Here is a 27557-nt window from a genome sequence, read left to right as displayed (position 1 = left end):
GTTTTTTATTTTTCTTAAAAATATTTCCCAACATAAAACCAATGTCACCTTACAGTAATTGAGTCTGAGTTTCAGTCTTTAAAAATAAAATATCAAACACAACGAAATTTCAATGTAGCCTTTGTAATTTGGTATTATAAGAGAATTGGTCAGGGGTCTGAATACTTTTGCAAGGCACTGTGTGTGTGTGTGTGTGTGTGTGTGTATGTGTATGTGTGTGTGTGTGTATATATATATATATATATATATATATATATATATATATATATATATTATATATATATATATATATATATATATACACACACACACACACACACACACACACACAGTGCCTATAGAAAGTCTACACCCCCTTTCAAATTTTTCACCTTTTGTTGCCTTATCGCCTGGAATTAAAAGGCATTACAATAGTTTTTTTTTTTTTTTTTTTTTTTTTTTTTTTTCACAACTTCAAAGTGAAAAAAATATTCTAGAAAATTGCTGAAAACTAATAAAATAAAAACTGAAATAGTCTGGTTGGCTAAGTGTCCACCCCTTGTAATAGCAATCATAAAGTAGCTAAGGTGTAACCAATCACCTTCAAAATCACACACCAAGTTAAGTGGCCTCCACCTGTATTAAATTGTAGTGATTCACATGATTTTAGGATGAATTTAGCAATTCCTGTAGGTTCCTTTGCTGGATAGTGATTTTCAAAGCAAAGACTCAACCATGAATACCAAGGTGCTTTCAAAAGAACTCCGGGACAAAGTTGTTTTAAGGCACAGATCAGGGGATGGGTATAAAAGAAAAATATCAAAGGCCTTGAATATCCCTTGGAGCACGGACAAGACGATTATTAAGAAGTGGAAGGTGTATGGCACCACCAAGACCCTGCCTAGATCAGACCGTCCCTCCAAACTGGGTGACCGAGCAAAGGAGACTGATCAGAGAGGCTACCAAGAGGCCATTGGCAACTTTACAAGAACTACAGGCTTTTATGGCCAAGACTGGTGAAAGTGTGCATGTGACAACAATATCACAAGCACTCCACAAATCTGGCCTGTATGGTAGGGTGGCGAGATGGAAGCCATTACCCAAGAAAACCCACTTTGAATCCTGTTTGAAGTTTGCAAAAAAACACTCAAGAGGTTCTGTAGCCATGTGGCAAAAAGTTTTCTGGTCTGACAAAACTAAAATGGAACTTTTTGGCCTAAATGCAAAGCGTTATGTTTGGCGCAAACCAAACACAGCGCATCACCCAAAGAAAACGATCCCTTCTGTGAAGCAGGGTGGTGGCAGCATCATGTTATGGGGATGTTTCTCATCGACAGAGACTGGGGCTTTGTCAGGATAGAAGGGAAATTTGGAACAAAGTACAGAGAAGTCGTTGAGGAAATCTTGCTGCTCTCTTCAAGAAAGCTGAAACTGGGACAGAAATTCACCTTTTAGCATGACAATGACCCAAAGCACACAGCCGAAGCTACACTGGAGTGGCTAAGGAACAAAAAGGTAAATGTCCTTGAGTGGTCCAGTCAGAGCCCCGACCTAAATCAAATCGAAAATTTGTGGCATGACTTAGATTGCTGTCCATCAACTCTCTGCAAGGAACTTGACAGAGCTTGAACAGTTTTGTAAAGAGGAATGGTCAAATATTGCCAAATCTAGGTGTGCACAGTTGGTAGAGACCTATCCCAACAGAGTCACAGCTGTAATTGCTGGCAAAGGTGCTTCCAGCAAGTATTAACTCAGGGGGGTGGAGACTTATCCAATGTTGTGTAGATTTGTGGGGAAAAAAATCCTCATTTAAATGCATGACACTGCATCGACACAACACAATGTGAAAAAAGTTAAAGGGAGTGTAGACTTTCTATAGGTAGTGTGTGTATGTATGTATGTGTATGTATGTGTGTGTATGGGTATATATATATATATATATATATATATATATATATATATATATATATATATATATATATATATATATATATATATATATACACACACACACACACACACACACACATATATATATATATATATGTGTGTGTGTGTATATATATATATATATATACACACACACACATACACTGTATAATATAATGTGGTGGACTTACGGGTTAATAATGAGGTGATTATTATTAAAGGCTTTAATGGTTAACAAAACAAATAATTGTTTTTGTTTTCAATATTTTTAAGTCTGTATATGCACTATTGTATGTTCTAATAGGATCTGCATTGGAAATTGCTACTCGCTGTTTATGTCTGTCAGTGTCACCAGAAGGGAGGTCATCACCACGGACACGTCCAGCCTGGGCTGGGGCGCTGTGTGGAATGGCAGGGGTGTGCAGGTGTGTGGAACCCCCCTTGACAGGGTCTCCGCATCAGTGTTTTGGAGCTGCTGGCAGTTTATCTTTTTTGCAGGAGGTTCGAGGGAGACATGTGCTTGACCGTACAGACAACACTGCAGTGGTAGTCTACATCAACCACCAGGGCAGCCTCAGGTCACCCAATCTCCCTTGTGTGGTCTGCAAACTTTTGCTCTGGGCACACGAGAACCTCCTCTCATTATGGGCAGTACATCCTCTCAAGAAGAGTCTCCTGCATCTCAGTGGAGGCTTCACCCCAAGGTGGTGAGCTTCATTTGGGGGAGGATCAGAAGAGTAGAGTTAGATCTCCCAGGAATCAGCTGTCTCCACTGGTTCTCCATAATAGGAGGCAGTGACCTGCTGGCAATAGATGCCTTGGCACAACAGCAAAAGCCTGCTTAATTTTTAGAGGACAGGACTAAGGTTACACTCCATACCAATCCTGCCTTTTTGCCAAAGGCATTTCATGTCAACCAGTCTGTGGAATTGAAGGCTTTCCATCCACCTCCTTTCCAGTCTGACAGGGTGCGATAGCTCCATACCATCTGCCCAGTGTGGGCCCTGTCTAAGCAGAGGCTGTCCAAATGGATTGCAGACACAGCCAGGACTGCCTATAAATTGCCCAACTTGCCCCCTCTAGAAAACCTCACTGCCCATTACACCAGGGGCTTGGCAACTTTGTGGACTTTATGCCAGGGTGCATCTGTCAAAGACATTTGCAATGCAGCGGTGTAGGCTACTCCCCGTACCTTTACTAGGTTCTATACTAATGTCATGGATTGTCAAAACCCTGGTTTTGGAACTAAAGTGATAAAGGCAGTTTCTTAATCGATCCTTACAACACAGCCATTGCAGTGAGTTTCTCGCTCATTTTTTTAGCCCTAGCTACTACTTACTGGGGTTCCGTATGGTAACACACAAGACAGCCGCTTGGCTTAGCCTTAGCATTCCAGTCATTCTGCAATATTGTCCTTGCAATGGCTTTGGTACACTCACCCATACAGTAATGGTTACATTTCATACTTGAAAGAGAATTTTAGGTTATTATCATAACCTTGATTCCCTCAAATAGAAATGCAACCATTCACCTTCTAGGTCACCACGCCCATGATTGCAGCAGGCTTGAAGGAAAAATAACATTGAGGTCTGTGACCTCAGTGGTTTTATGTCCTTGGGGGCGGGCCATGACTGTCACAGGCTCATTGAGCAGCTTTGATAAATGTTATTCAGATTTCGGGTCTTTAGGAGGTAAATACCCGTGCGGTAATGGTTACATTTCTATTGGACAGCTGAGGTAATTTCTTACCACATGTATGTTGCTTATTGTTTTTTAGTACTTGCATTCATTCTGTTCTTCTACACATTTCTCCCTGTCTTCTATGGTTAAAACTTTTAATCTTTCGTTCTTTTTCCTGCTTTTTACATATTCAATCTCGACTGGATCGTGGTTGCTAATCAGAAAATATATTGGCTTTCGTTCGCATCAGACTACAGCAGGAAGCTGACCAGTCAATCTTTCGCCTACTGCCTGGTACGGCTTGTTCTCTCCATCTGCGTCGGGAGTTGTTTTCTGTCTTTGTGACAGGTCCTGGACCATGTGCGCAATTTTGGTACAAAACATCCAGCAAGTAGGATGAGGTGCAAATCAATTCATGTACAGGTGGTAAAACTTTCCAAAATAGGATTCAGTCAGACATAAAACCACGGGCCCAGTTTTTCTCATGACACCAAAATCTTCTTTCTCAGCCCAAGTGTAGATCAAAAAATTGAAATATACCCCATGTTCAAATCACAAAGCTAAAAAGATTTGATCCTAATGTTCATGGAATTATTTTTTATATACTGTTTGAACCCTAATCGATCTTTTGGCTGGAATCATTCCCTCATCAATTTGCAGCTCCTGTTCAGGCACATAGTGATGCTGAAAATGAGCTATCCGCTTGTTCATCAGTGGCAGAACCTTGTGTAGCTTGTTGGATTTTTCTACCTTCTCTTCATCGACCAGATGAAAACAATTCTATTTTAATGTAAACCATTTTCTATTAATTACCATTCAGTAGTAACCCGGGGTGTCAAATGGAAATTGCTTTGACGGCCTAATTACCAACATTTTTTTTTTTAGTCTGTAGAGGTCCAAGTCTTCCTAATTGCTTTATTAGAATGCTTTCTGATAAATTAAATCATTAATAAAGTTTCCCCAAGTATAATTTCCTCTTAAAGTGCCTGTCAGAATGCTACTTATTGTTGTAATTTCACCACAAATATCAACCATTTTAACTCACTGTGCACATTTTTGTAGTTGTCAAATCTCCTTCCATCGCACCTCACTCTCCTCGGAAATACTTCAAAGAAACGACCTGTTAGGTCATTTAAAAAAAAAAAAAAAAAAAAAAAACCTGAAACCTGAAATTTACAATGACAGATTCACACATTTCTTTTGTATTATTTTGTAAATATATATATTATATATATATATATATATATATATATATATTATATAATATATATATATATTTTTCATATAAAAAAGTACTGGACAAAACTATAGCAAACACTTATTAATGTGGATAATTACATTTGAAATTTAATATTGTAATGAATAGGTTTAATAAGTCAGTAAACTTGACGAAGTGTCAATGACTACAAAAAAGTAAGACATTAGGTAGTACTATTACAAATACTTGGTTGAGGAGCCAGACAATGTTAACCATGACACGATTCAGCATTTTTTTTTAATTTGTTTTTCAATTATATTAATATACAGCAGTAATGACAAATTGGATAATTTATTACACTTGCTGTTTTCCTGAAATATATTTGCACATATTTAATTTTCAGTGATCAATTGGCCACATTAGTTTGTGTAATAACACCGTGTAACAATTTTTTATTTTTTTTTTTGGTTCCTGGGTAGTAAGTGTTATTTCCTAATTGCTTATGCCTCAAAAGTAAAGAAAATGGCTATTATTCCCCACAAACTTTGCTTTTGTGACCAGGACAGTGATATTTTGAAATTTACCTATTTTCCAGAACATTCCAGATAGATTCAGTGCTGAGTAAACTTGGAGTAACTTCTAGAACTTTCTAGAACTTTCCAGTAATATAAATAGTAGTATAAATACAGGGGCCTTAAGCCCACCAGTTCAGGTTAGTTCCAGCTGCCTAAGTGGATACATATCTGCATTTTTGAGATGGCATCAAGAGGCTGCAAGCATCCGGCAGACGCATTTTGCTATGTCTGCGGCCAATTTATCAAGACAAGAGCGAAAAAGTACTCTGTGGAAGCATCTGCTAAGATGTGTGAGACTTACTAGGCATATTTTGGCATGCCTGTTGGGGATCAAGACAAACCCTGGGCACCTCATTTCACCTGCGAGCACTGCAAAAAAACTTTGGAAGGTAAGATGGACAATTGATGCTCGGAATTTTATGTTATAAAATTCGTTAAAATTTTTAAAATTGTAAAAGTTTTTAATTTTAAAATGTTTTACAATTTTCAATGTTATTGAAAAAATATATCATATATGAAAAATGTTGCGAGAATCTCTTACACATTAGTCATGGGTGAAATAAATGTATTTTTGTAGAATGATACAGAAGGGAAAAGAGAGCCTTGAAGTTTGCTATCCCAAGAATTTGGCGGGAACCCACTGACCACTCAAGCAACTGCTACTTCTGCATGGTGGACCCTTCCAAACGTCGGACTGGCAAGAATGCACCTGCTATCACGTATCCAGACCTTCCTTCATCCATCGCCCCAGTGCCACACTGCCATGAGCTCCCCGTACCCACTCCTCCGGAGAGAGAGCAGCCGTCTTTAGAAGAGAGCAGCAAGTCAGAGAGCGAGGAAGACGTTGTAGATCCAGATGACAATTTCAGAGGTGGAGCTGAGGAGAGAAACCCATACTACCCCAACCAAAAAGACCTCAACGACTTGATTAGAGATCTTGGTCTCACCAAGTCCAATGCCGAGCTTTTGACGTCTAGGCTCAAGCAGTGGAACTTGTTGGATGAAAGTGTGCAAGTCGCAGATCAGAGGAAGTGTCACCAACCTTTTTCCAGCTTCTTCACCCGTCAAGATGGGCTCTGCTTCTGCCACAATGTGACCAGTCTGTTCGAGGCAATCGGAATCGCCTGTAACCAGAATGAGTGGCGCCTCTTCATTGACAGCTCATCCAGGAGCCTCAAAGCCGTGCTGCTCCATAATGGTAACAAGTACCCGTCTCTTCCCCTGGCTCACTCGGTGCACCTCAAAGAAGATTACAACAGCATCAAGACCTTGCTGGACACCTTGAAGTATGATGAGTATGGCTGGGAAGTCATAGGAGACTTCAAAATGGTGGCATTCCTGATGGGTCTCCAAGGCGGTTTTACCAAGTTTCCCTGCTATCTTTGCCTTTGGGACAGCAGGGACACCAAGGCGCACTACCACAGGCGGGACTGGCCATAGCGGACCGAGTTCTCTGTGGGGAGGAACAACGTCAAATGGGAGCCACTGGTGGACCCCCGGAAGGTGCTGATGCCACCACTGCACATCAAATTGGGCCTTATGAAACAATTTGTCAGAGCTCTAGATAAGGAGTCGGCAAGTACCTTCAAGACTTCTTCCCTAAGCTGTCTGAGGCAAAGGTCAAAGCCGGTGTCTTCGTCGGACCACAGATAAAGAAGATCCTGGAGTGCAATGAATTCTCCAAGAAGCTCACTAGTAAGGAGAAAGCGGCTTGGAACAGCTTTGTCGCAGTGGTTCGGGGCTTCCTGGGAAATCACAAGGCCGAAAACTATGTGGAGCTGGTTGAGACTCTGGTGAAGAACTACGGCACAATGGGCTGTAGGATGTCCCTCAAAGTCCATATCCTTGATGCTCATCTTGATAAATTCAAGGAGAACATGGGAGCGTACTCGGAGGAACAAGGCGAGCGCTTCCACCAGGATATACTGGACTTTGAACGCCGCTACCAAGGACAGTATAACGAGAACATGATGGGAGACTACATTTGGGGGCTGATTCGTGAAAGTGATTTACAGTATAATCGTAAATCTCGAAACACTACTCACTTCTAAATCTTTTGTAGTCATTTTTGTATTACTTTAGTATAAATACATGTTAATTTGGATTCATATGTTGTTTTTTTGTGACTTTATGTAAACAAAAAGACACACAGTCGCCGGTTTTCTCAATGGAAATAGGTACATTTCAAAATATCACTCTCCTGGTCATAAAAGCAAAGTTTGTGGGGAATAATAACCATTTTCTATACTTTTGAGGCATAAGCAATTAGGAAATAACACTTACTACCCAGGAACAAAAATTGTATTACATAGTGTAATTAGAATTATAACGCATACTAAATTTAAATTAGAACATGTACTAAATAATATATTTTTGACCCGGTTACTTTCCATATTACCGTCCTTCTCGCACTTGAGTTTAAAACATGTAATATGCAGGCTTTTTTATTTTCATTTTTTACAGATTGACATAATTGCGCCTTCATTAATACAGATATGTTTTTAAAGGGAGAGGCGCCTAACCCCAAGAAACAGGTGCTGAAATTTGTAGTCGCATTAGCTAGCATTTTAGTTTAGTCTGTATCAGTGTTATGTGGACCTGTGTCAGAAGTAGAACGTTTCTGATTTGAGAATCTTCTTAACAGGTTAATTTCTGTTTCTATGGGTTGTTTTTTTTATTTATTTTTTTCAGATGTTGATCAACCAAGGATACATTTAACACTCGAACCGCCAAGATTTTGGTCTACATACAATCGTCGCACCCGCAAAATGTGCAGCTCCATTTGAAAACGGCTTCGATGTGAAAATAAAAAACAAACAATCAGATACAACTTAATATTTTTATTAATGAACATCATACATAACATTTTCAGAGCAGAAACTCTGTATTTACATTGAAAATTAAACTTTTTTTCTTATTTTTTCAAAAAGAACACATATACATAAACCATGAAAAACTGTAAAAAATAAACTTTACGCAATAAACTTCTGTGTAAACAGGTGTAGAAAGCTATATGCACATATAAAATTATAATAAATAAATAGCTAGTTATAAAAATAGCTTAAAACAAAAATATAACATAACTTATGCAATGTGAATGTGCTTTGAGTGAAACAGAGTTCAAATGCTCTGTCTGTCTGTTCAGAGTTCTATTACAGCATTTTAAGTACAATCTATGCAGAAAACACACTTTTCAACTGTACCAGTGCATTTGCTTGTCTTTTCACAATGAACGCAGTCATCAAAAGTTCTGTTTTTATTGCATTTAGCAACCTGGCATTGTCTTTTATTCCATGTGCCAGTGGGTGCAGCGCTGGCTGAAGGTTGAGGGGCATTTGCCAGCCGACTTTCATGTCTCTATAAAAAAAAGTTTCTGCCGTAGCTCCAAGTCCCTCCGAGTGATTGTGTTGCCGGTGCACTCCTTCTACAAAACCAAAGCATTGATGCCAAAACATTATAAAAAACAGCCACAGGCCACCTGCGAGTACCAGGTGTATTGTAAAATGCAACAGTCTCTGGCTTTTGTTTAGCATCAGTCCCGATGGTCACTGGTCTGTGCAGAGTGCTTAGAATACACACATTTTTTTATTTTTTTGCACTGTCACACTCAGGGTGGCACAGTCGTTCTGCCTGAGAAATGTAATGTAAATAATAATAATAATAATAATAATAATAATAATAATAATAATAATATATGATGTGTAGAATGACTTTCATCAGTGTTTCAAGCACTCAACAGGATTATAATACGTTATTTCATAATGACTTTTGATTTTATTGCAAAGCCCAGACTAAATTGTTGGCTATATTGTATTGATTTCAATATGCTTCATAAAGTGCGGGGTCTGGTGGATGAAGAAGTAAGTGCTTATAACTTACTCATTTTTACGATTCTGCAGCTGAAACACTGTATGCATATTTAATTCAAATATTTAGTGACACTTAAGACCTGACATGCACATACGGATATTTAACAGATATTCACATTGATACATGAACGGATATTCACAATTTGAATTGCAAAAGCTGTTCAAAAAGCGGCTATGGTGGTTCTAGTGTTATTTAGAACCTGTAAGACAGTTTACAGCTTTGGTACACCAGTACAGCAGAACAAAGTCAGTGCCCTGGATGAGAGGAAAATAATCTTTTTAATCGGCTTTTAAACACTCAATGCAGAAGTTAATTGCCATTGATTTGGTACTGAATTGGAACCTGAGGGTTTTGAAATCCTTACATTAATGAATCGATTTTATTGAATACCGCCTAAAAAGCAATTGTGAGTACAAGTAACCTCTGTAAAATGTCATTGTGTGACCCTTTTTAACCAGGAAAACAAATGCAGATTGATGATGCCAGAAAGTTGTCTTGCCTCTCATCAGATTTTGGATACTGTAAATGTTACATGTTTCTAGGTTCTCTGCTTATAAAAGTTGCTAGTAATATATATATATATATATATATATATTATATATATATATATATATATATATATATATATATATATATATATATATTGTAATTTAGATACTTTCTGTTGTTCAGTCTTAAAAATGCAAAAGCAAGGTGTTTGCACCAGAGAATACTGACATACACTATTTAGAGGCTACAGACATAATTTCCCTGATAGATTCAAATAAACATTGCAGTACACAAATAAAGTAACTAAGTCAGTGTATGTGGCTGAAACTACAGCTCATGTTTAAAATACGGACATTAAGCATCCTTGTGAAAAGCTGCTCATTTTAGTGCTCCTACGTATTACAAAGCATTTGAGATTGCAGACACCACACTACACTTGACTATTTCTTTTTGTTCATTTCTTGCAAGCAAAATTCCCATTTTACAGACCTTTGTCCTTTCATGTGATCCATTGTGTAATGTTATCTAATCAACCATTCAGGCCTGTACACAGATAATTAATGCAGTGTAATTGTATTCATTAGCAGTGGAAGCACTGAATGGTGTTTGCATATTTTAAAGAACATTTACATTTTGCCAAGCTGAGTGAATGAATTTCCAGTAATTTCACACTTAAACACATCCCCAAATATAACAACACATACATGAACAGAGATGCTTCTCCAAAACAGTGGCTTGTTTTGTTTAAACAGTTTAAATTTTTCACTGTGACAAATGATTTGCAATTTGATGCCATTTTCCATTTGTTGTAGCATGGACAGCAGCTGTACAGACACATCTACTTGAGTTGCAAAGAAGAAGATAATGTTCACAAGAACTTTGAATTACTCTACACTGCCCTGGCTATCCTTACTATAGAACTGGCGAATGAAGAAGTGGTTATAGACCTGATTCGTCTGGCAATTGCTTTGCAGGTAATGTTGGAAAACAGGGACAGGTCAGAGGTCAGTGTTGTTCAACCACTCACAGCTAGCTAGACTGGAAGTAGCCAGTATCAATAGCAAACTGGAAGTAAAGAGTATGAATAGCAAACTGGAATTCATCATACAGAGGTTGGCCAACAATAATGCCTGGCATCTATAGCCATGGGAAAGTGAGCTATCCCACAAATCAGTGATACCTTTGTCAACTTGTTTTTAAATGTCAGTTTTACACTTGTTTGTGAGAAGTAAATGTTGTAAATGCATGTTGTTGTTTAATTTTTTTTATTTTAAAACCTATGTAGAAGAAAAAAACGTGATATCTAACAATAGATTTGTCTTGAAGAGTAACTTATTCTGGGTGTGAAATATCAGTTAAAGTCAATTTTAATGTATGAAGTTATTGTACAATGATTAGATTAACAAACATGTACATTTCCTATTGAACATTACACACCAAAATCTGATCTTTAATTGCATTAAAAATGACAGTGACTAGTGATAATCTTCTTTATCAGATGCTTCAGTCATGCTTATTCCAAATGTCTGAGCACGATAACACCTCTCTTGACGCACAACACAACAATGCTAAATGAGATTGGACCTGGTGTGCAGTGACCTTCTCTGTATCTTAACTTGTGTGTTCTTCTTGTTTAGATTTACTTTGTGTCACTTTGTCTTTCAGTAATCACAATCTGGTGACTTTTTAATTAAGACTTAATTAATGTATTTTCTCTAAATAAAGCTGGTACATCAGAAAGTGTAATCATTAGCCTCCCCACCTGCCACACCCTGCCCCTTGTATATGAAAGCAATACAGCAGTAAGAAACACCACACATGCTATTTCTTACCTCAGGTATTGTTTTTGGTGGACAGGGTTAATGGAAACATGACAGCTGTATGTGGAGTTGAGACACAGGTGTGCAGTTTATTTCCTGGTAATAGAATCAAGGAGCAGGTGCTTGGCAAGTAATGCCAGGTGACAAGTAAACAAGGAAAGCAGAGGCCATTTATTTCTTGTAATTCTAGGGGGGTAGTAATTATTATTATTTATACATCCCCCGGAGACTTCAGATGTTATTTTTTTTTAATACATTAGCTTCCTGTGAAGATACAGAATGATGTTTTTATTCCATTGACTGAGCCAGAGCCATCATTATCCTAGCAGTGGGAATTACATCAGCGAGCAACTCGTTTTACTTTCAGCCTCGTTTCAGCACAAATGACTACCAGCTTTCGTTCATTTGTTCTTTCCATTGTCTTTGTTTCCTCCATCCCTTTCTTTTCCTCTCTTATCTTCATGCTGTTTACTAATAAACGTATAACACAAGGTCCTTAAATAAATCTGAACAAAATAAGAAAATATTATGATCATTACAATACAATCTCCATTGAGATAAATTACTTTGTGAAGGTTGTATTGTTTGGCTTTGAACAAAGTATGTAGACAAAGTGTCATCAACCCATGAGGATGGTTTACCAAATAATAATCCTTGTAAATAAGCCCTATAAGTCAAATCAAGTCGTTGAGGCAGGACAATTGGGAAATGAAACCTTATATGAAGTGTGTTTTATGTTTTTCCTTTTTTTTTTTATTAGTTTTTGCTGTTGTATGTATAGTAGCAAATCCCTGTTCTTTTTTTACTCTTCAATTAATTTCAGGATATGGCCATTAACAATGAGGAAAACCTGTCTATGTTTAATCGGTGTGGTACTATGGCCCTGGTGGCTGCTTATTTGAATTTCCTAAGTCAGATGATTGCCAGTCCTCCTTTCTGCCAACATGTGAACAAGGTAGGTATAAGATTTAATACCACTAATGCCAACTTCAAGATTCAAATTTGTATTATTTTGGGAACAGGGTGTGGGTTGAAGTTTTAGATGTGAAACTTTTAAGTTAAAAAAAGACAATTGTAGAGCTTGCTAAAAAATGTATAGTGATCTTACAAAATTGTATTTTGGGCATTGTTCAAATTCTGTATTTGAATTATTATTATTGTTTGTTTATTTAGCAGACGCCTTTATCCAAGGCGACTTAGAGACTAGGGTGTGTGAACTATGCATCAGCTGCAGAGTCACTGATAACCATGTATCACCTGAAAGACGGAGCACAAGGAGGTTAAGTGACTTGCTCAGGGTCACACAGTTGGTCAGTGGCAGAGCCAGGATTTGAACCATTTTCTTTAGCCACTGGACCACACAGCCTGGTGTATCTAGGATTCAGTATTATGTTGTATTGTATTGTCTGTAATTTATTTTAGTGGTAAGTACAAGTCCAAATCATGGCTTTGACTCTTGTGTGTCACGTCAATCTACAGCTATGGCCAACAGTTTTAGCATTACCTAGAATTTTAGGATTAAGACAATTTAAAAAAAAAAAAAAAAAAAAAAAAAAAAAAACTTGTAAAACCACATGATCAAAGAAACTACAAAATTATGCTGGAAAAGTTTACCGAAAACCACAATAACAGTACAGTATTTCATGTTAGATTTTGAAATATCAAATATTTCAATTTGTCAGTTTTTTGATAAATATATGAATAACTACAAAATGGTATATAATTCAAAAGGTTAACATAACATTATTCAGAAGGTTTCATTTGTTTTTTTGTTCATTTTTTCTCCTTTTTACAAGTGTCAGAAGTTAGTACCTAAAAGTGGGCATATACAATACTTCTTGCTGTACAGTAGTATAATACAGTGAAGCATTCAACAATAGTACAGCTACCTAAAATATGACATACATTCTTGGATTCGAATCATATTTCATAAAATGTATTTGTTTTAGTCTGGCCAAAATTATCAACATTAGTTGCAGTTTACATTTTTGAGAGTACCCTCTTATTTAGTTTATTTTGTAATTACTACCACTTCAAAAATATTTTGTTTGTTAAAATATATTGCAGAACAGCAGGTTCAGCATCAGAATTTTTCAGGGATAATCCAAATCATGGTGATCCAATGTTCCAGAAATGTGAATGAATGACAAGCAATCTGTAGGCCTACTGGTTTGTGATTATTATTATTATTATTTATTATATTATTATTATTATTAGTAAAAACCTGTCTGGCATAAGTCCACTGCAGACGATAAATGCAGACCTTTATTTAATTATAGGCCAGATTTTGCCAGAACTTTTTTTAATGCCAGTACTGGATACTGGGACTTATTTGATCTGCTTTTCATCTGACATGCATGCATTCCACAATGCACAATCCACTAGCGTATCGTTTCTCAAATGCAGCCACTAGTGGAATTTTGTGTGGCCAAAGCAGCCCCCCAGTAACTCCTCTCCTAATCAGCCTTTAATCGGCACCACTGTACAGCTTTCGTTCAGTGCAGTCGATGCTACTTGCATTTGAGTCCCCATAGTGCTTCTGTATCTATTAGCTGCTATTGGCCAGCATTAACTTCAGTATAATCACTGCATGTTGATTAGCTGTAAGAAAACCAAGCCAACTGTTTCTTTAATGTCTAGTGAGACCCTGAGAGTAGACTCACCAGGCACGACAAACAATTCCAAATCACAGTAACTGTGTTTTATTTTTAATATATAGGTACAATTATACATTTCACTGCTACCAGAGTATATGAACTAGACCTAATACAGAGTAACAGATAATAGGTTAATACTTTCCCATAGCTGTTAGCTCCAGACATTTGGCGATGTCAGCTCTGCTATCTTCTCCCTTTTCTGATCTGTGCTGAATTTAACAGTGTAACCCATGTAACCTGAACCCCCACCCCAGCCCATACATGCACAGGTGGGCATCCCTGCTCAGTGCTACCCACGGTAACTGCGAACCGGATGACCTATTATTATTTTTTTTTATTTTCCCCCCAATTCGGAATGTCCAGTTATGTTTTTTTTCCTTACCACAGTGAGCCCCCACACAGCACAAATGTTCTGAGGGTGTGTTAGTCTTCCGATCTCACAAGCCTAAAGCCAAAATCGTTTTTACGCTAAGCAATCTAGAGCAGAGGTGGGCAGGCTACCGATCCCAGAGAACAGAGATCAGTCCTGCTTTTTATCCACTCTGAATGTGCTCGGTGTCTGGCCGGTAGGGTTCACTGTTGTGCAATGATGAGAAGCAATCCCTGCCGGTTTCCCATCCCCCACCCCAGGAGCATCAGAGCCAATGTGACGCCCCCTGCTGAATCCCCAGCAAAGTCTGTCCTCTTTGCACAGCCCGGACATGAACCGGTCCCGTCCAAGCTGTGTGACTCCTTATGCGCTCCCAGCAGCAGCGCTTTAACTGGATGAGTCACTCAGGGGACCCCTAGCTTTGAAATATCTTATCTTATTCAGGTTTTTGGTCTTTAGGAGGTAAATACCCATTCATTAATGGTTTCATTTCCGTTACAGGGAACCAGGGATACGATAGTAACCTAACATTCTATTGACTCGTATTACATGATTAATAAGCACAAACATCTAGTTCAATCTATTTCTGATCTCATACATTACATGTAGAGAACAATTTCAGCTAGAAAGCGTTAGTTAAGGAAATTATTATTTAAAGTATGTTAATTCTAAAATGGTTAAAAGTACTAGTGTTACAAAGCTGAGCTTTCTGGTCTTATTTCATTTTGGCATGCATAACATATCTCTGCCTATTTTGCTTTGTGTCAGTGCTCATTGGTTGATCAATGAGACAAGGCATCAGCATGGAGTAATTTTTTAATTTTCTTTGTGTGGCGGAGAAACCGTTTGAATATTCAGATGAATATTGCTGCACGTGTTTATTACAATTATCACAACACGTTTTGCTTTGCACTGATTTATCACCTTGCCAGAATCCTCTAAACTGGCAAGTGAATCAGGGGATACAGGTATGCTTCACATCTTATGAATACTGGCCCAACTTGCAAGGTACATGTTAAGTATAGTGATCAGTGTTTTGTTTTGCTGTGATGCTATTTTTTGTTATGAAGACTGGAGTAAACGTAAACCACAGTAATGATATTGTAGCAATCTGTGCTGAGTGTGTGTGTTGTCCTGTCATTCCTGCCATTTGTGTGTCACCCTGCATGAATCTGTGAGTAAAGAGCGTTTTGTATCTAGGCAGTGCCCGCGCGGTGCCTGGGGTGTCACTTGCACAGTGCAGCTGTATGTAGATGTTCGGTTCCTCCAATTAGCTGCTTGCGTGGGACTGAGTGACTGAGTGATTGGTCAGTGTGTATGTAAATGTGCCCTTGTGTGTCTGAGCCAATAGGGTTCTTGGATCTCTATTTAAGAGCTACTTGCGAGCAGCTCGGGGGCTGTGCTGTGGTGTCCTGACCTCAGTAAACATCTGAGTGAGATCTTGCAGTGGTCATCTGCCTCCCCTTTGTTTACCCTGAAACACTACATTATTACTTTATGAACATGTGTATTTTTGCCAATGTGTTTATTGTGCAGAACAGATATTTAATTTACTTATCTACACATTAGCAGAAGAATGTACACAGAATATATTATTGTAGGATAAGTAAAAAAAAACAAACAAAAAAAAAAACAGATATATGTTGTAAACCATGGCTGTCATTGTGGCATTACCAGTTCCTGTTGTAGGTGAGTACCTAGGGTCTAGAAAGTATGTGGATGTTTCAAAGAATACTGTGGAGATTAAAATGGCCAGTACATCATTATTATTATTATTATTTATTTTTTTAAGAGTGCCTGTTGTGTTAAAAATTAGAGGGGTATTTAGCCCATATTGTGCTTTTTTGACTTAGACCTTTTTGTATTATTTGTTAGCACAGTTGTTTATATATATATATATATATATATATATATATATATATATAGATATATTATCTATATATATATATAATATATATATATCATCATCATCCTTTTTTAGGAAATCTTGAAACAGAACTCCTTCTCTATAGTAGTTACTGCATAGTGAAATATTTCTTAATACTTATCATTTAAGGTTTAGCTTAAGTGCTATATTACAGTACATGACTGAGTGATACATGCAGAGGGTACAAAGCTTTCAGTATTTTCAGCTGCTTTGTTTATGGTGAATAGGTTATATTATCAGTTACTTTTTTATTCATTATTAATCATTTATTATTCATTATCAATACATTATTTTGTATTCATAAATGTATCATGTACTGATACATACATTTTTAAAGTATTGTTTCAGTTTTTTAAATGTTTGCACATGGCTGCGCATATGAGTACCTGCACTTTTATGTTGAGAATTTCACCCCTTTATAGGTAGAGTGACAAAAAAACATTAGCTGTTATGAAGTGATCTGCTGCTCAATGTCCTCTCCCTGTTTAAAAAAAAAATAGAAGAATGAAAAATAAATCCCAGCCCATTCATTCTTTAATAATAATCCTGACCCCCAACTGAACCCTGCCTTTCTAATCCACTAAAAAAAAGCAGATGGTTAATAATTGATGGTTGATAATGATTGACTGTACAGTACAGAACTAGCAAGGAGAAATTATAATTTAACCCCCATTTTTTTAAACTTACAGCCCGCCGATGTCACACATAATGTGTTTTAAATTGTATATAGGCCTAAACAAAGTTCAGTTTTTTTTTTTTTTTTTTTTTTTTTTGTGTGTTACTGAAAAATGCCAATATGTGAACAGCTGTACTTGGGTTGTAATATTTATTTGGAGAGTGAAAACAGAGAACCACAAAGTAAAAAAAAAAAAAAAAAAAAAAAAAAATATTCGTTTATTTGTTGACTGACAAAAAAATGAGGGAAACAAATCCTGCTTTCAAAATTAAATGAATAAACAAATAATATATACATAGCTAAAGTTGTCTTTAAAAAAATAAATATATGGTGAATGCCTGCAGATTTTACCTAAACAACTGCTTATCAATCAAAAAACAAGATGTTGCCTTAACCCTAGAACCACGCGGTTATACTCATACCAAAAACCAGCAGTCATTAAGACTGTTATGTTTTAAACAACATTTTCATTACATGAGAGCAGGTGTTAAAACTTCATCCTGGTATTGGACTTAGCTCTCAAAGACAAGTGCCAACTAAGACATAGCATATTTTACTGTAAACTAATGTGATCCATCTGCATTTCCATCCGTCTGATGATTTAGTTGTCCTTCTGCTTGATATTGATGCCATCGTGCATTATTCTAATTTCTAGACATTGCCATGCAGTGAGTGGCCACAGAAGTCTTGGCAGTAGACCAAACCGAAAGCACCAGAACTTAAGTTTGCCCAGTAAAGTGCTGCTGTCTGTGCTGTCTAAAACTCAAAACTTTTATTCAAGCACATCATATTAAACATATCCACAGCCAAAACATTGCATTTAAATGAACAATTAGACATACAATGGTTTATTTTTTAACTTATCACATATAAAGAAGTACTTCATAAAATGAAAAACTGTAAATAAACATTTCAAAAGAAGCTAGTATGTAAACAGGTGTATGTGCATACAAAACTGTAAAAATGAAAGTAGTTTTTAATTTAAAACAAAAGTAACATGTTTTCTCTTGCGTATATCACTCAGTGCAGCACTGAATCCAGGTTGAGCTGCAGCACTCTGCTGCTTTGAAGTTTTCTGATCGAAAAGTTTCTGCTGAAGCGCTGTGGCTAGCTTCAAGATGAAATCTCTCCTACTGATATTTTCCCTGGTGCATGCCTTGTACAAAGCAAAATAATTGATGGCTGCCAGGTCCAGTAGAGATAACAACAGACATGTATATAAAAATAAAATAGCATATTGTAAGTTATATTGAAAATAAAAACAGGCAGTAAAAGGCAGTCAAAATGAGTTCTCTGGCAGTTCTAAGTGGGTGGGATTATAACATCCTTATTTTCGTGATCCTGCCTTTCAAATGCTGTCAGGGTATTTAATACATGTATTTAGGAAAAAACATAACGGACAACCGCATAACTTTCACACACGCAGAGTAATTTAACCTGTTAAACCCCCAGCCTCCCACAGGCAATTTCCGCTTGGAGGGCTATGGCCTTAAATAAATCACATTATCTTCCAAAGTATAGACAACACACATAGTTCAGGGCTTGAATTCAAGGTAACCCCCTGGCCATTGGGACTAAAACCTCAGATTTGATATAAGTCGTACCACACTGGAAGGAGATAGCCAGAAAAAAAACATAAAAAAACAAGAAACGCTTTTCATTTGTTTTTATTCTATCGTCATTTTTTCACCTTGAAGCACATGAAAAGAGCTTCTAGTGCTTCCCCAACATGTCTACTACACTAGATAAAAATTTGAAACTAATTGAATAAAGAGATCAAATTCTACATGAGTTTTTGCAAAGCTAGGCCCAAGGGTCCACAAACCTCTCCAAAACTCTCCAAATATGAATATTGTGTAAATCTTTATGGCCAGTCATACACTAGTTTCTTGAGCAAGTTCTAAAAGGGAGATTACCTTCTGACACCTCACATGCTATGCATTGCCACATGAATTAGATTTTGTAAACCTCTTTTTTACTTATTTGTCCAATATTTCATTCAAAAGGTGGTGCCTGAAATGTATCCTTGATGAGTATGCATGACAGATACTCTCAGTTCATATGCCACAACTGTCAGGCACATTGCTCTCACATAACTGTGTGTTTGTACAGGAGAATGTTGCTACTGAGATTTTTTTGTAGCTCTGAATTTTCAGTACCTGACTGTATTTTTGTTACTCACTTACTTGAAAGTATATAAATGTCAAGACGCAAAATAATGAGTTTTTTTTTTTTTCTCAAGATAAAGTGGTTACACTCATTCAAGCACTGCTGACAGGTGAATATATGTTGATTATTGGATAAACGCGTCTGCTAAATGTCTATAATAATAATAATAATAATAATAATAATAATAATAATAATAATGAGATTGCAGACACCTTTGCTGCTCTAAATCAGGCTGCCAGACTGAAAACACCTCAGTTCCTTTCATCTTTACTTTGATTGACATGTGGCAAACAAAGGAGTTGAGTGAATGATTGTTGGGGCAGGCAGAAAGCTTATCTTGAAAGGCTAAGAAACCTACATTGTCTCTAGGTGATTAACATCACTCCTTGTAATCATAGAGATATAAAAAAGTTTGCTAAACACTCCCATGCAATAATCTAAATCAATGAACATCAATGAGAAAATAATAAAGACGGCCGGGAAGCAACAATTACTTCTTGCAACTTGTATTGCATCGTAAAGATCAGGGACAGCAGCATAGCACAGATGAGACATGTTGTTTCTATTTACTAAGCAATAAAAATTGTTAAAAAAAAAAAAAGTTATTTCTGTGTGCCCTTTGAAAGTCAAATGGTTGCATTTTCTAATAACATTTACAGTAAAAATGCATATTGAAAATTACACATAATAATAATAATAATAATAATAATAATAATAATAATAATAATAATAATAATAAATGTAGTGTGGATCCATTATACTTACAAATCCTGAAGAGGATCCAATTCATCTTCAAATGCTGCTTCACAGATGCTGAATCAGAGCTCTCCAACCTAGAAAGTTGATCATTTTCGCCGTCACTTTCACTATTATCCATCTCCTCCAAAACTTCAAAAAGACTGAATCGACTCTTTTGGGATACTTTGGAACACTACTCGCCATTTCGTTCGATTTTATACATTTTACAAATTGAAAAATGATTAGCAAATGGTAAGAAGCCTTGATCCTATGTGCGTAATGCTGCACTCTTGTTTGCAAATATGTGTCTTGTTTACATACGCACATCGATTACTCTTCAATGGATTAGGCTATAAATAAAGTCAAGGTATGATTGGACAGCTTGTGACCTCCCTTACAACGTGATCAGGGAGATTTCACTATCAACAGATATATGTAAGGCCAGAGCAACGAAATGCACAGCTAGAACCGTGAGGTACTAGGCACATTGCGAAGGGAATATCTCAGCTATGAAATGGCGAATTCGAAAAATTCCTTTGCTGTTTGACAGTAGGAAAACAACGTTTTGATATTGAGTCAGTTTTTTTTTTTTTTTTTTTTTTTTTTTTTTTTTTTTTGCTGTTTTGCTTTTGTAATAATATTACAGGTGATTGTTGAAATATAATGTGTAATTGCAGTAACATGTTCCGCCCACGGAATAGGGGGGCGTAAGAGGTTAAATTTGAAATTTCAAACCGTCAGAATGACTGCCGTGTCGGTTCTAGTGTTAAACTCACAAAACTACAGTATATACAGTACTGTGAAAAAGTTTTAGGAAGGTGTAAAAAAATGCTGTAAAGTAAGAATGTTTTCAAAAATAGACATGTTAAAAGTTTATATTTATCAATTAACAAAATGCAAAGTGAGTGAACAGAAGAAAAATCTACATCAAATCAATATTTGGTGTGACCACCCTTTGCCTTCAAAACAGCAGAAATTCTTCTACGTACACTTGCACACAGTTTTTGAAGGAACTCGGCAGGTAGGTTGGCCCAAACATCTTGGAGAACTAACCACAGTTCTTCTGTGGATTTAGGCAGCCTCAGTTGCTTCTCTCTCTTCATGTAATCCCAGACAGACTCGATGATTTTGAGATCAGGGCTCTGCGGGGGCCATACCATCACTTCCAGGACTCCTTGTTCTTCTTTACGCTGAAGATAGTTCTTAATGACTTTCGCTGTATGTTTGGGTCATTGTCATTCTGCAGAATAAATTTGGGGCCAATCAGATTTATTATATGTGGTTGTTGAATATTATGAAATATTAGGGTAGAGATAGGGTGACCAGATAGCAAGAGTGATAAATCAGGACACTTTCAGATGGTGAGGGGAGGAAAGAAACCTTGTGAAGTACTGCACAACGCAAGCAATGTATTTTTCTTCTGTATTTTTTTTATTTTTATTATTCCTTTGCCTTCCTGTGTGCATTGCACTTAGGCAAAAACTAAAACTTAGAGAAATATAATTAAAAAATTAAATAAATAAATACTCCAAAGCGGAAACTTTCTTGTTTAGCTGTCTTTTTACCTGTAAATTTACAGTATAATCGTAAATCTCAAAAAACTACTTACTTTAGTATAAATACATGTTAATTTGGATTCATATTTTGTTTTTTTCTGACTTTATGTGAACGAAAAGACACAAAAGCACCCGTTTTCTCATTGGAAATAGTGATATTTTGAAATTTACCTGTCCTGGTCACAAAAGCAAAGTTTGTGAGGAATAATAGCCATTTTCTATACTTTTGAGGCATAAGCAATTAGGAAATAACACTTACTACCCAGGAACAAAAAAAAAAAAAAAATTGTTACATGGTGTAATCTAACTGGAATGCCAAAAATTACAGCAACTAAGGAAGATACTAAAATTGATTTTTAAATTCATCCTAAGGTACAAGTCAGTATTGTTGAATTTACACAAGAAATTGATCTGAATAGGTACACTGATTTCAGTATTTTTGTATCATTTAACAGGTGATTGAAACAAGAAACCTGGAAGCACCTTATCTGTTGCCAGAGAACGCTCTTAGGGAGAAATACACGTATGTTGAACATTTTTCAGGTGTCATGTTTTTACATAAGCTGCTATCTTTGTCTCCTGTGAAAAGGTGTCTTAATATTGTTTTTTAAGCCCTTCATGAACCGAGTTTGCAGTCTGGCAATCCTAGCTTTTTAATTTCTGAAACACAGGGAATTTGGGGTTTTTTTGTTGAGATACTGTATTTGTCAATAAAAAGGCATTGTATACATTGGTGCCCATAAGAATGACACCCTACTATTTTTTCAATGCAAAATCCTGCAATTCACATTTATTTCATAATAACATATGGATGTAATTCTTATCAACACTATTAGTTGTCAGTTCAGCTAGAAACTGTTGGATAAAAATGTGAAATTTTAAAATATATTTTAAAATAATTATTTTAAAAGCATTATTTGTTTATGGTTTTTTTTTTTTTTTTTTTTTTAAATAAATGATACAAAGTGACAGTCAAACATCATAATACAGTCAAATAACTATCTACAGTAAAAGCATCCCTTAACAGTGGTAATATGTAAAGTGATTTTAGCATGGGGAACTGTAAAGTACATTTTTACCGCAATCTGCTTCTGAACATTTTCACACAGTCTGTTCTGTAATTGACACAGGCTGCCCAAGTCTTTGGAAAAGCACGAGAAGAATGTGTTTTTCCTGACTAATAAGATTGCTGAATCCTTGGCTGGTCCCAGCTATAGTGTGGATAGGCTCTCCGTGCCTTACATACCCCAAGTGAGGGTAAGTGACAGGATTAATATATATATATATATATATATATATATATATATATCTATATATTATATATATATATATATATATATGAATTGTGTAGTTACAAATAATAATTGTCAGTGGTTCTACTTATACTGGAAAATAAGATAAATATGAATATAGTGTTAGCAGTCAGTTTTATTGAGTGGAATTACCTTATCTGGAAAATAACTGCTTGTCAATACAGCTATGCAATTTGAAGAGAGTCAAAAGTACTGGAATAACTTTTATTTTTTACAGTAACCAAAATGTTATTTTCCAAATGCATTTTACTTACTAAGTGTCCAAGGCGACAACAGCAGGTGGAGACATTCTTTCTTTTTCAAGTTAGGCTAAACTAAATGCAACATTCATGCATGATGGTCTTTAATTTAGAAATACACAACCTTCTAAAAAAATTACTTGTTCACAGAGCATGATAATGTTAGCCAACTACCTAAATACTTGTATGTGCTACTGTAGAAGGAGTATTTGTGATAATATATTTTTTACTTAATTTTTTTGCAAAAAAAAAAAAGTATTGTCACCTTTGCTTCGATTTGTTACTTCCTGTTGAATCAGTCATTTATACCGTAGGGACATGCAGACAAAAGTTCAAAGTTAACGATTAGCTTTAGGTCTACTATGAAAATAAAGTACAGTATGTGTCTACTGTATATGCCTGTATGTCTACTGTCTGTGATAGATACTGTCTGTCTTTTAGATATTGATAGTTGTGGTCACTGACCTTTTTGAAGTTCCAGCTTCCATTTAGTTTTTCTGTTAAATATATGTTCCCTATGACTACCAAAAGTCTGAAGACACTTTTGCCTGATATAGAATGCTTTTAATTTTGAAATCAACAGTTAAGTCTTAGTTGAGATAAGATTTAAGTACTGGTAGCATATTTGATTGTATGGCTATATATGTTTGTATTGAAAAGTATGTTTCTAAAATGTCAAACTTATAAAAAAAAAAAAAAAAAAAATTGAGATGAGTTTTTAATACATAGATAGTAGACTTTTTGTCACACAAATGCACTTTCTACATACTGTGCAAGCACTTGATGTGATCCCCCCTCCATTATTCTGTACTGTTTCTCAGATCTTAAATATGCAGACTTTTTTTAAACCTGTTAAATTCAGTTCAAAACTACCTGCAAGGTCTAGAGTTCCAATTACTGTGTCTTTTTTGCATATGGGTCATTCCATGCCAACTCAACCAGTGCTGTTGCCCGTCCGTCTCAGATTTTCCTAGAAAAATTCACCTGGGGGGTTTCAGACACGCTGAGTTCATGATGATAGCCATTATTATTTTTTTTAAATGTCCCCTTCGACCTGTGACCTTGCAAAGGTCAACCTCAAGTGAGAAAGGGACCTTGACCAGAAAAATCACCCTGGGTGCAATTTAGATGCTACCACCATGTGTAGCACCTCGTTCTACTCGTATTGAACAGGACTTTTTTTCCCTACTCACTTCTGGCAATTTGCCAAACGAGGGGTAACTGACAAGTTTTGTTTGAACTTCAGCCTAACCCTTTACCCTGCAGGGGATGTGGGTCCTAAAATGTAAGTATTGCTGTAAGAACCTTAAGCACCAGTCTTACACATACACACCAGTAAGCACCAGTCAAAAGGTGTGTGTGTGACGCGTTTTCACATACATATATATATATATATATAGTTTATATATATATATATATATATATATATATATATATATATATATATATATATATATATACACATATATATACAGCTCTGGAAAAAATTAAGAGACCACTGCAAAATTATCAGTTTCTCTGGTTTTACTATTTATAGGTATGTGTTTGGGTAAAATGAACATTTTTGTTTTATTCTATAAACTACTGACAACATTTCTCCCAAATTCCAAATAAAAATGTTGTCATTTAGAGCATTTATTTGCAGAAAATGACAACTGGTCAAAATAACAAAAAAGATGCAGTGTTGTCAGACCTCGAATAATGCAAAGAAAATAAGTTCATATTCATTTTTAAACAACACAATACGAATGTTTTAAGAGTTCAGAAATCAATATTTGGTGGAATAACCCTGATTTTCAAGCACAGCTTTCATGCGTCTTGGCATGCTCTCCACCAGTCTTTCACATTGATGTTGGGTGACTTTATGCCACTCCTGGCGCAAAAATTCAAGCAGCTCGGCTTTGTTTGATGGCTTGTGACCATCCATCTTCCTCTTGATCACATTCCAGAGGTTTTCAATGGGGTTCAGGTCTGGAGATTGGGGTGGCCATGACAGGGTCTTGATCTGGTGGTCCTCCATCCACACGTTGATTGACCTGGCTGTGTGGCATGGAGCATTGTCCTGCTGGAAAAACCAATCCTCAGAGTTGGGGAACACTGTCAGAGCAGAAGGAAGCAAGTTTTCTTCCAGGACAACCTTGTATTTGGCTTGATTCATGCGTCCTTCACAAAGACAAATCTGCCCAATTCCAGCCTCGCTGAAGCACCCACAGATGAGTCCAATTTTCAGCTTTGCCCAACATCTGGTCATCTAATGATTAGATGGAGACCTGGAGAGGCCTACAAACCACATTGCCTCGCACCCACTGTGAAATGTGGTGGAGGATCGGTGCTTCAACGAGGCTGGAAATGGGCAGCTTTGGCATGAATCATGACATTTGTGACATCACTAGGGGAAAACAATAACTATAAACACGCATTTTTATGTATATATATATATATGATCATTTTGTTTATACCATATATATATATATATATATATATATATATATATATATATATATATATATATATATATATATATATATAAACAAAACGATCATACAGACAGGCTTATTTCGCACTGGTTAAATTGTGTCAAAAATACATTTGACCTCAGATAGGCACAAGGAAATTCATTGCATGAAAAAAAAAAAATACTGTATTCTGTGGAAGTAAAATCAGTGATTTTGTCGGTGCACAATGCAATGATCACTTCATACAGCACGGAACACAGAGACTAAAGCTTTTGTTTGTTTGTTGCTGGCAGGTACAAATTTCATTTTTTCTCTTTTGTTACACACTGGTACACAAGTTCATAAACACATGCAGACATTTATAAAGACAGCTGTTCAGGAAGACAGTCATCAACTAACTGACCATTAATTGATTTTCTCCTGACAACGGCGGAACCATTTAGGAACCGCAATACTGTTCATATAGATATAAGAATAATTAACTTTTTTTTTTTCTTACCCTGTGAACTAGTGCTCAATACTACTAGGCTATCCACTGCACATAATCAGTTATTTGCAAGCATTGCATTTGTTTTTTCAGATGTCAGAGTTCTTCTTCTTCTTCTTCTTCTTCTTCTTCTTCTTCTTCTTCTTCTTCTTCTTCTTCTTCTTCTTCTTCTTTTTATTGTTATTGTACAATATACCGTTATCAAATAAACTCTGTGGCACAACACTACCCAAAGAAAATAAACACGAGCACAGCTTTCATATTGCTGACTTATTAAAAACAATAACGCCAGAGTACTATAAACCAGTACAAACACATTGTGTGCTCAAGATTTCTGACGCAGAAATCAAAAGAATGAATCCAGTCACCCAGGAAACGGTAAACACTATTTGCAAGATATAAATGTAAAACAAACAAAATATAGAAATTTACTTTTTTGTTTGTTTTATTGTCATAAATTAACTGCTGGCCGGGCTTAACTGTATACAAGAACAACATTCAGAATTGCCTATCTGCAGACAAGGGGGCGTGTCACTCGCATTCCTCATGCCAGTGTCGTTGTTTTCTCCTGCTGGAGGTTTAAAACAGTTTGGAATCAGGCCTCAAACCTCTTTGTCCCCACAATGTGGGAAGCCTATTGTTACTGTTGAGATTGTTTTTCTCCCCAAAACTTTAAACTGCTGATGCTTTGAAACTGTGAGACTGAGCAGGTTCTGACTGACACGTTGGATAAATTGGATGTCTGATGCTGAAAAAATGTTGCTGCTGCTCCTTGCAATTGGTGCAGTGACGCAGTTTTTGATAAAACCTTTCAAAATCTTCTTCTTGGGAACCGGTGAAACAATTGATCTGAAACATCATCAGCATCCAAACCCACATCAAGTTTGCGAAGCAGAAGTTGCCGTGATAAATTTTAATGTCAAAATGGCTGCCACAAATCTTATCGAAACACGCCCCTAACAATGAACTATTGCTGTTTGAAAACCATTTGTCCAACAAACTCCAAACTTGGTAGTTATCATCCCAGTAACAATGGAATACAAATATTTGAAAATAGTGATGTTTTATAAAACAAGATGGCCACCACTTATACGTTTAGATTTGAAATTTAAACCTACGTCAGTTGACAAACGATTCACTTGACTAACTCCAAGCTTCACAAGCATCTTCCCTGATACTGTATCAATTCAACTGACTTTTAAAAAATTGTGTCGACCGGAAACAAAAATGGCCGTTTGACTCATTTTTTTAAAAACCTTTTGAAATTTTCTTCTTGGGAACAGGTGAAGTGAGTGATCTGACACTTGGGATATATCATCAGCATCCAAACCCACATCAAGTTTACGGAGCAGAAGTTTCTGCGGTAAATTTTAATGTCAAAATGGCTGCCACAAATCTTATCGAAACGAGCCCTTAACAGCAAACTGCT

General features: G+C 36.4%; 1 protein-coding gene across 4 annotated transcripts in view; it reads left to right on the top strand.

Annotated features, from left to right (window-relative positions):
- The window catches only part of efr3a (EFR3 homolog A (S. cerevisiae)), a 273730-nt gene that overhangs the window by 220488 nt on the left and 25685 nt on the right, over positions 1-27557 (top strand). For all 4 annotated transcript variants that reach the window (XM_041245312.1, XM_041245313.1, XM_041245314.1 and 1 more), the window contains 4 exons: positions 10533-10694; positions 12364-12495; positions 22089-22156; positions 22764-22887. In XM_041245312.1, coding sequence (XP_041101246.1) covers positions 10533-10694; positions 12364-12495; positions 22089-22156; positions 22764-22887 — 486 coding nt within the window. The remainder of the gene's footprint in view (positions 1-10532; positions 10695-12363; positions 12496-22088; positions 22157-22763; positions 22888-27557) is intronic.

The sequence above is a fragment of the Polyodon spathula genome, chromosome 3, assembly GCF_017654505.1.
Source record: "Polyodon spathula isolate WHYD16114869_AA chromosome 3, ASM1765450v1, whole genome shotgun sequence".
Taxonomy (NCBI): domain Eukaryota; kingdom Metazoa; phylum Chordata; class Actinopteri; order Acipenseriformes; family Polyodontidae; genus Polyodon; species Polyodon spathula.
This window is presented reverse-complemented; position numbering and strand designations above follow the sequence as displayed.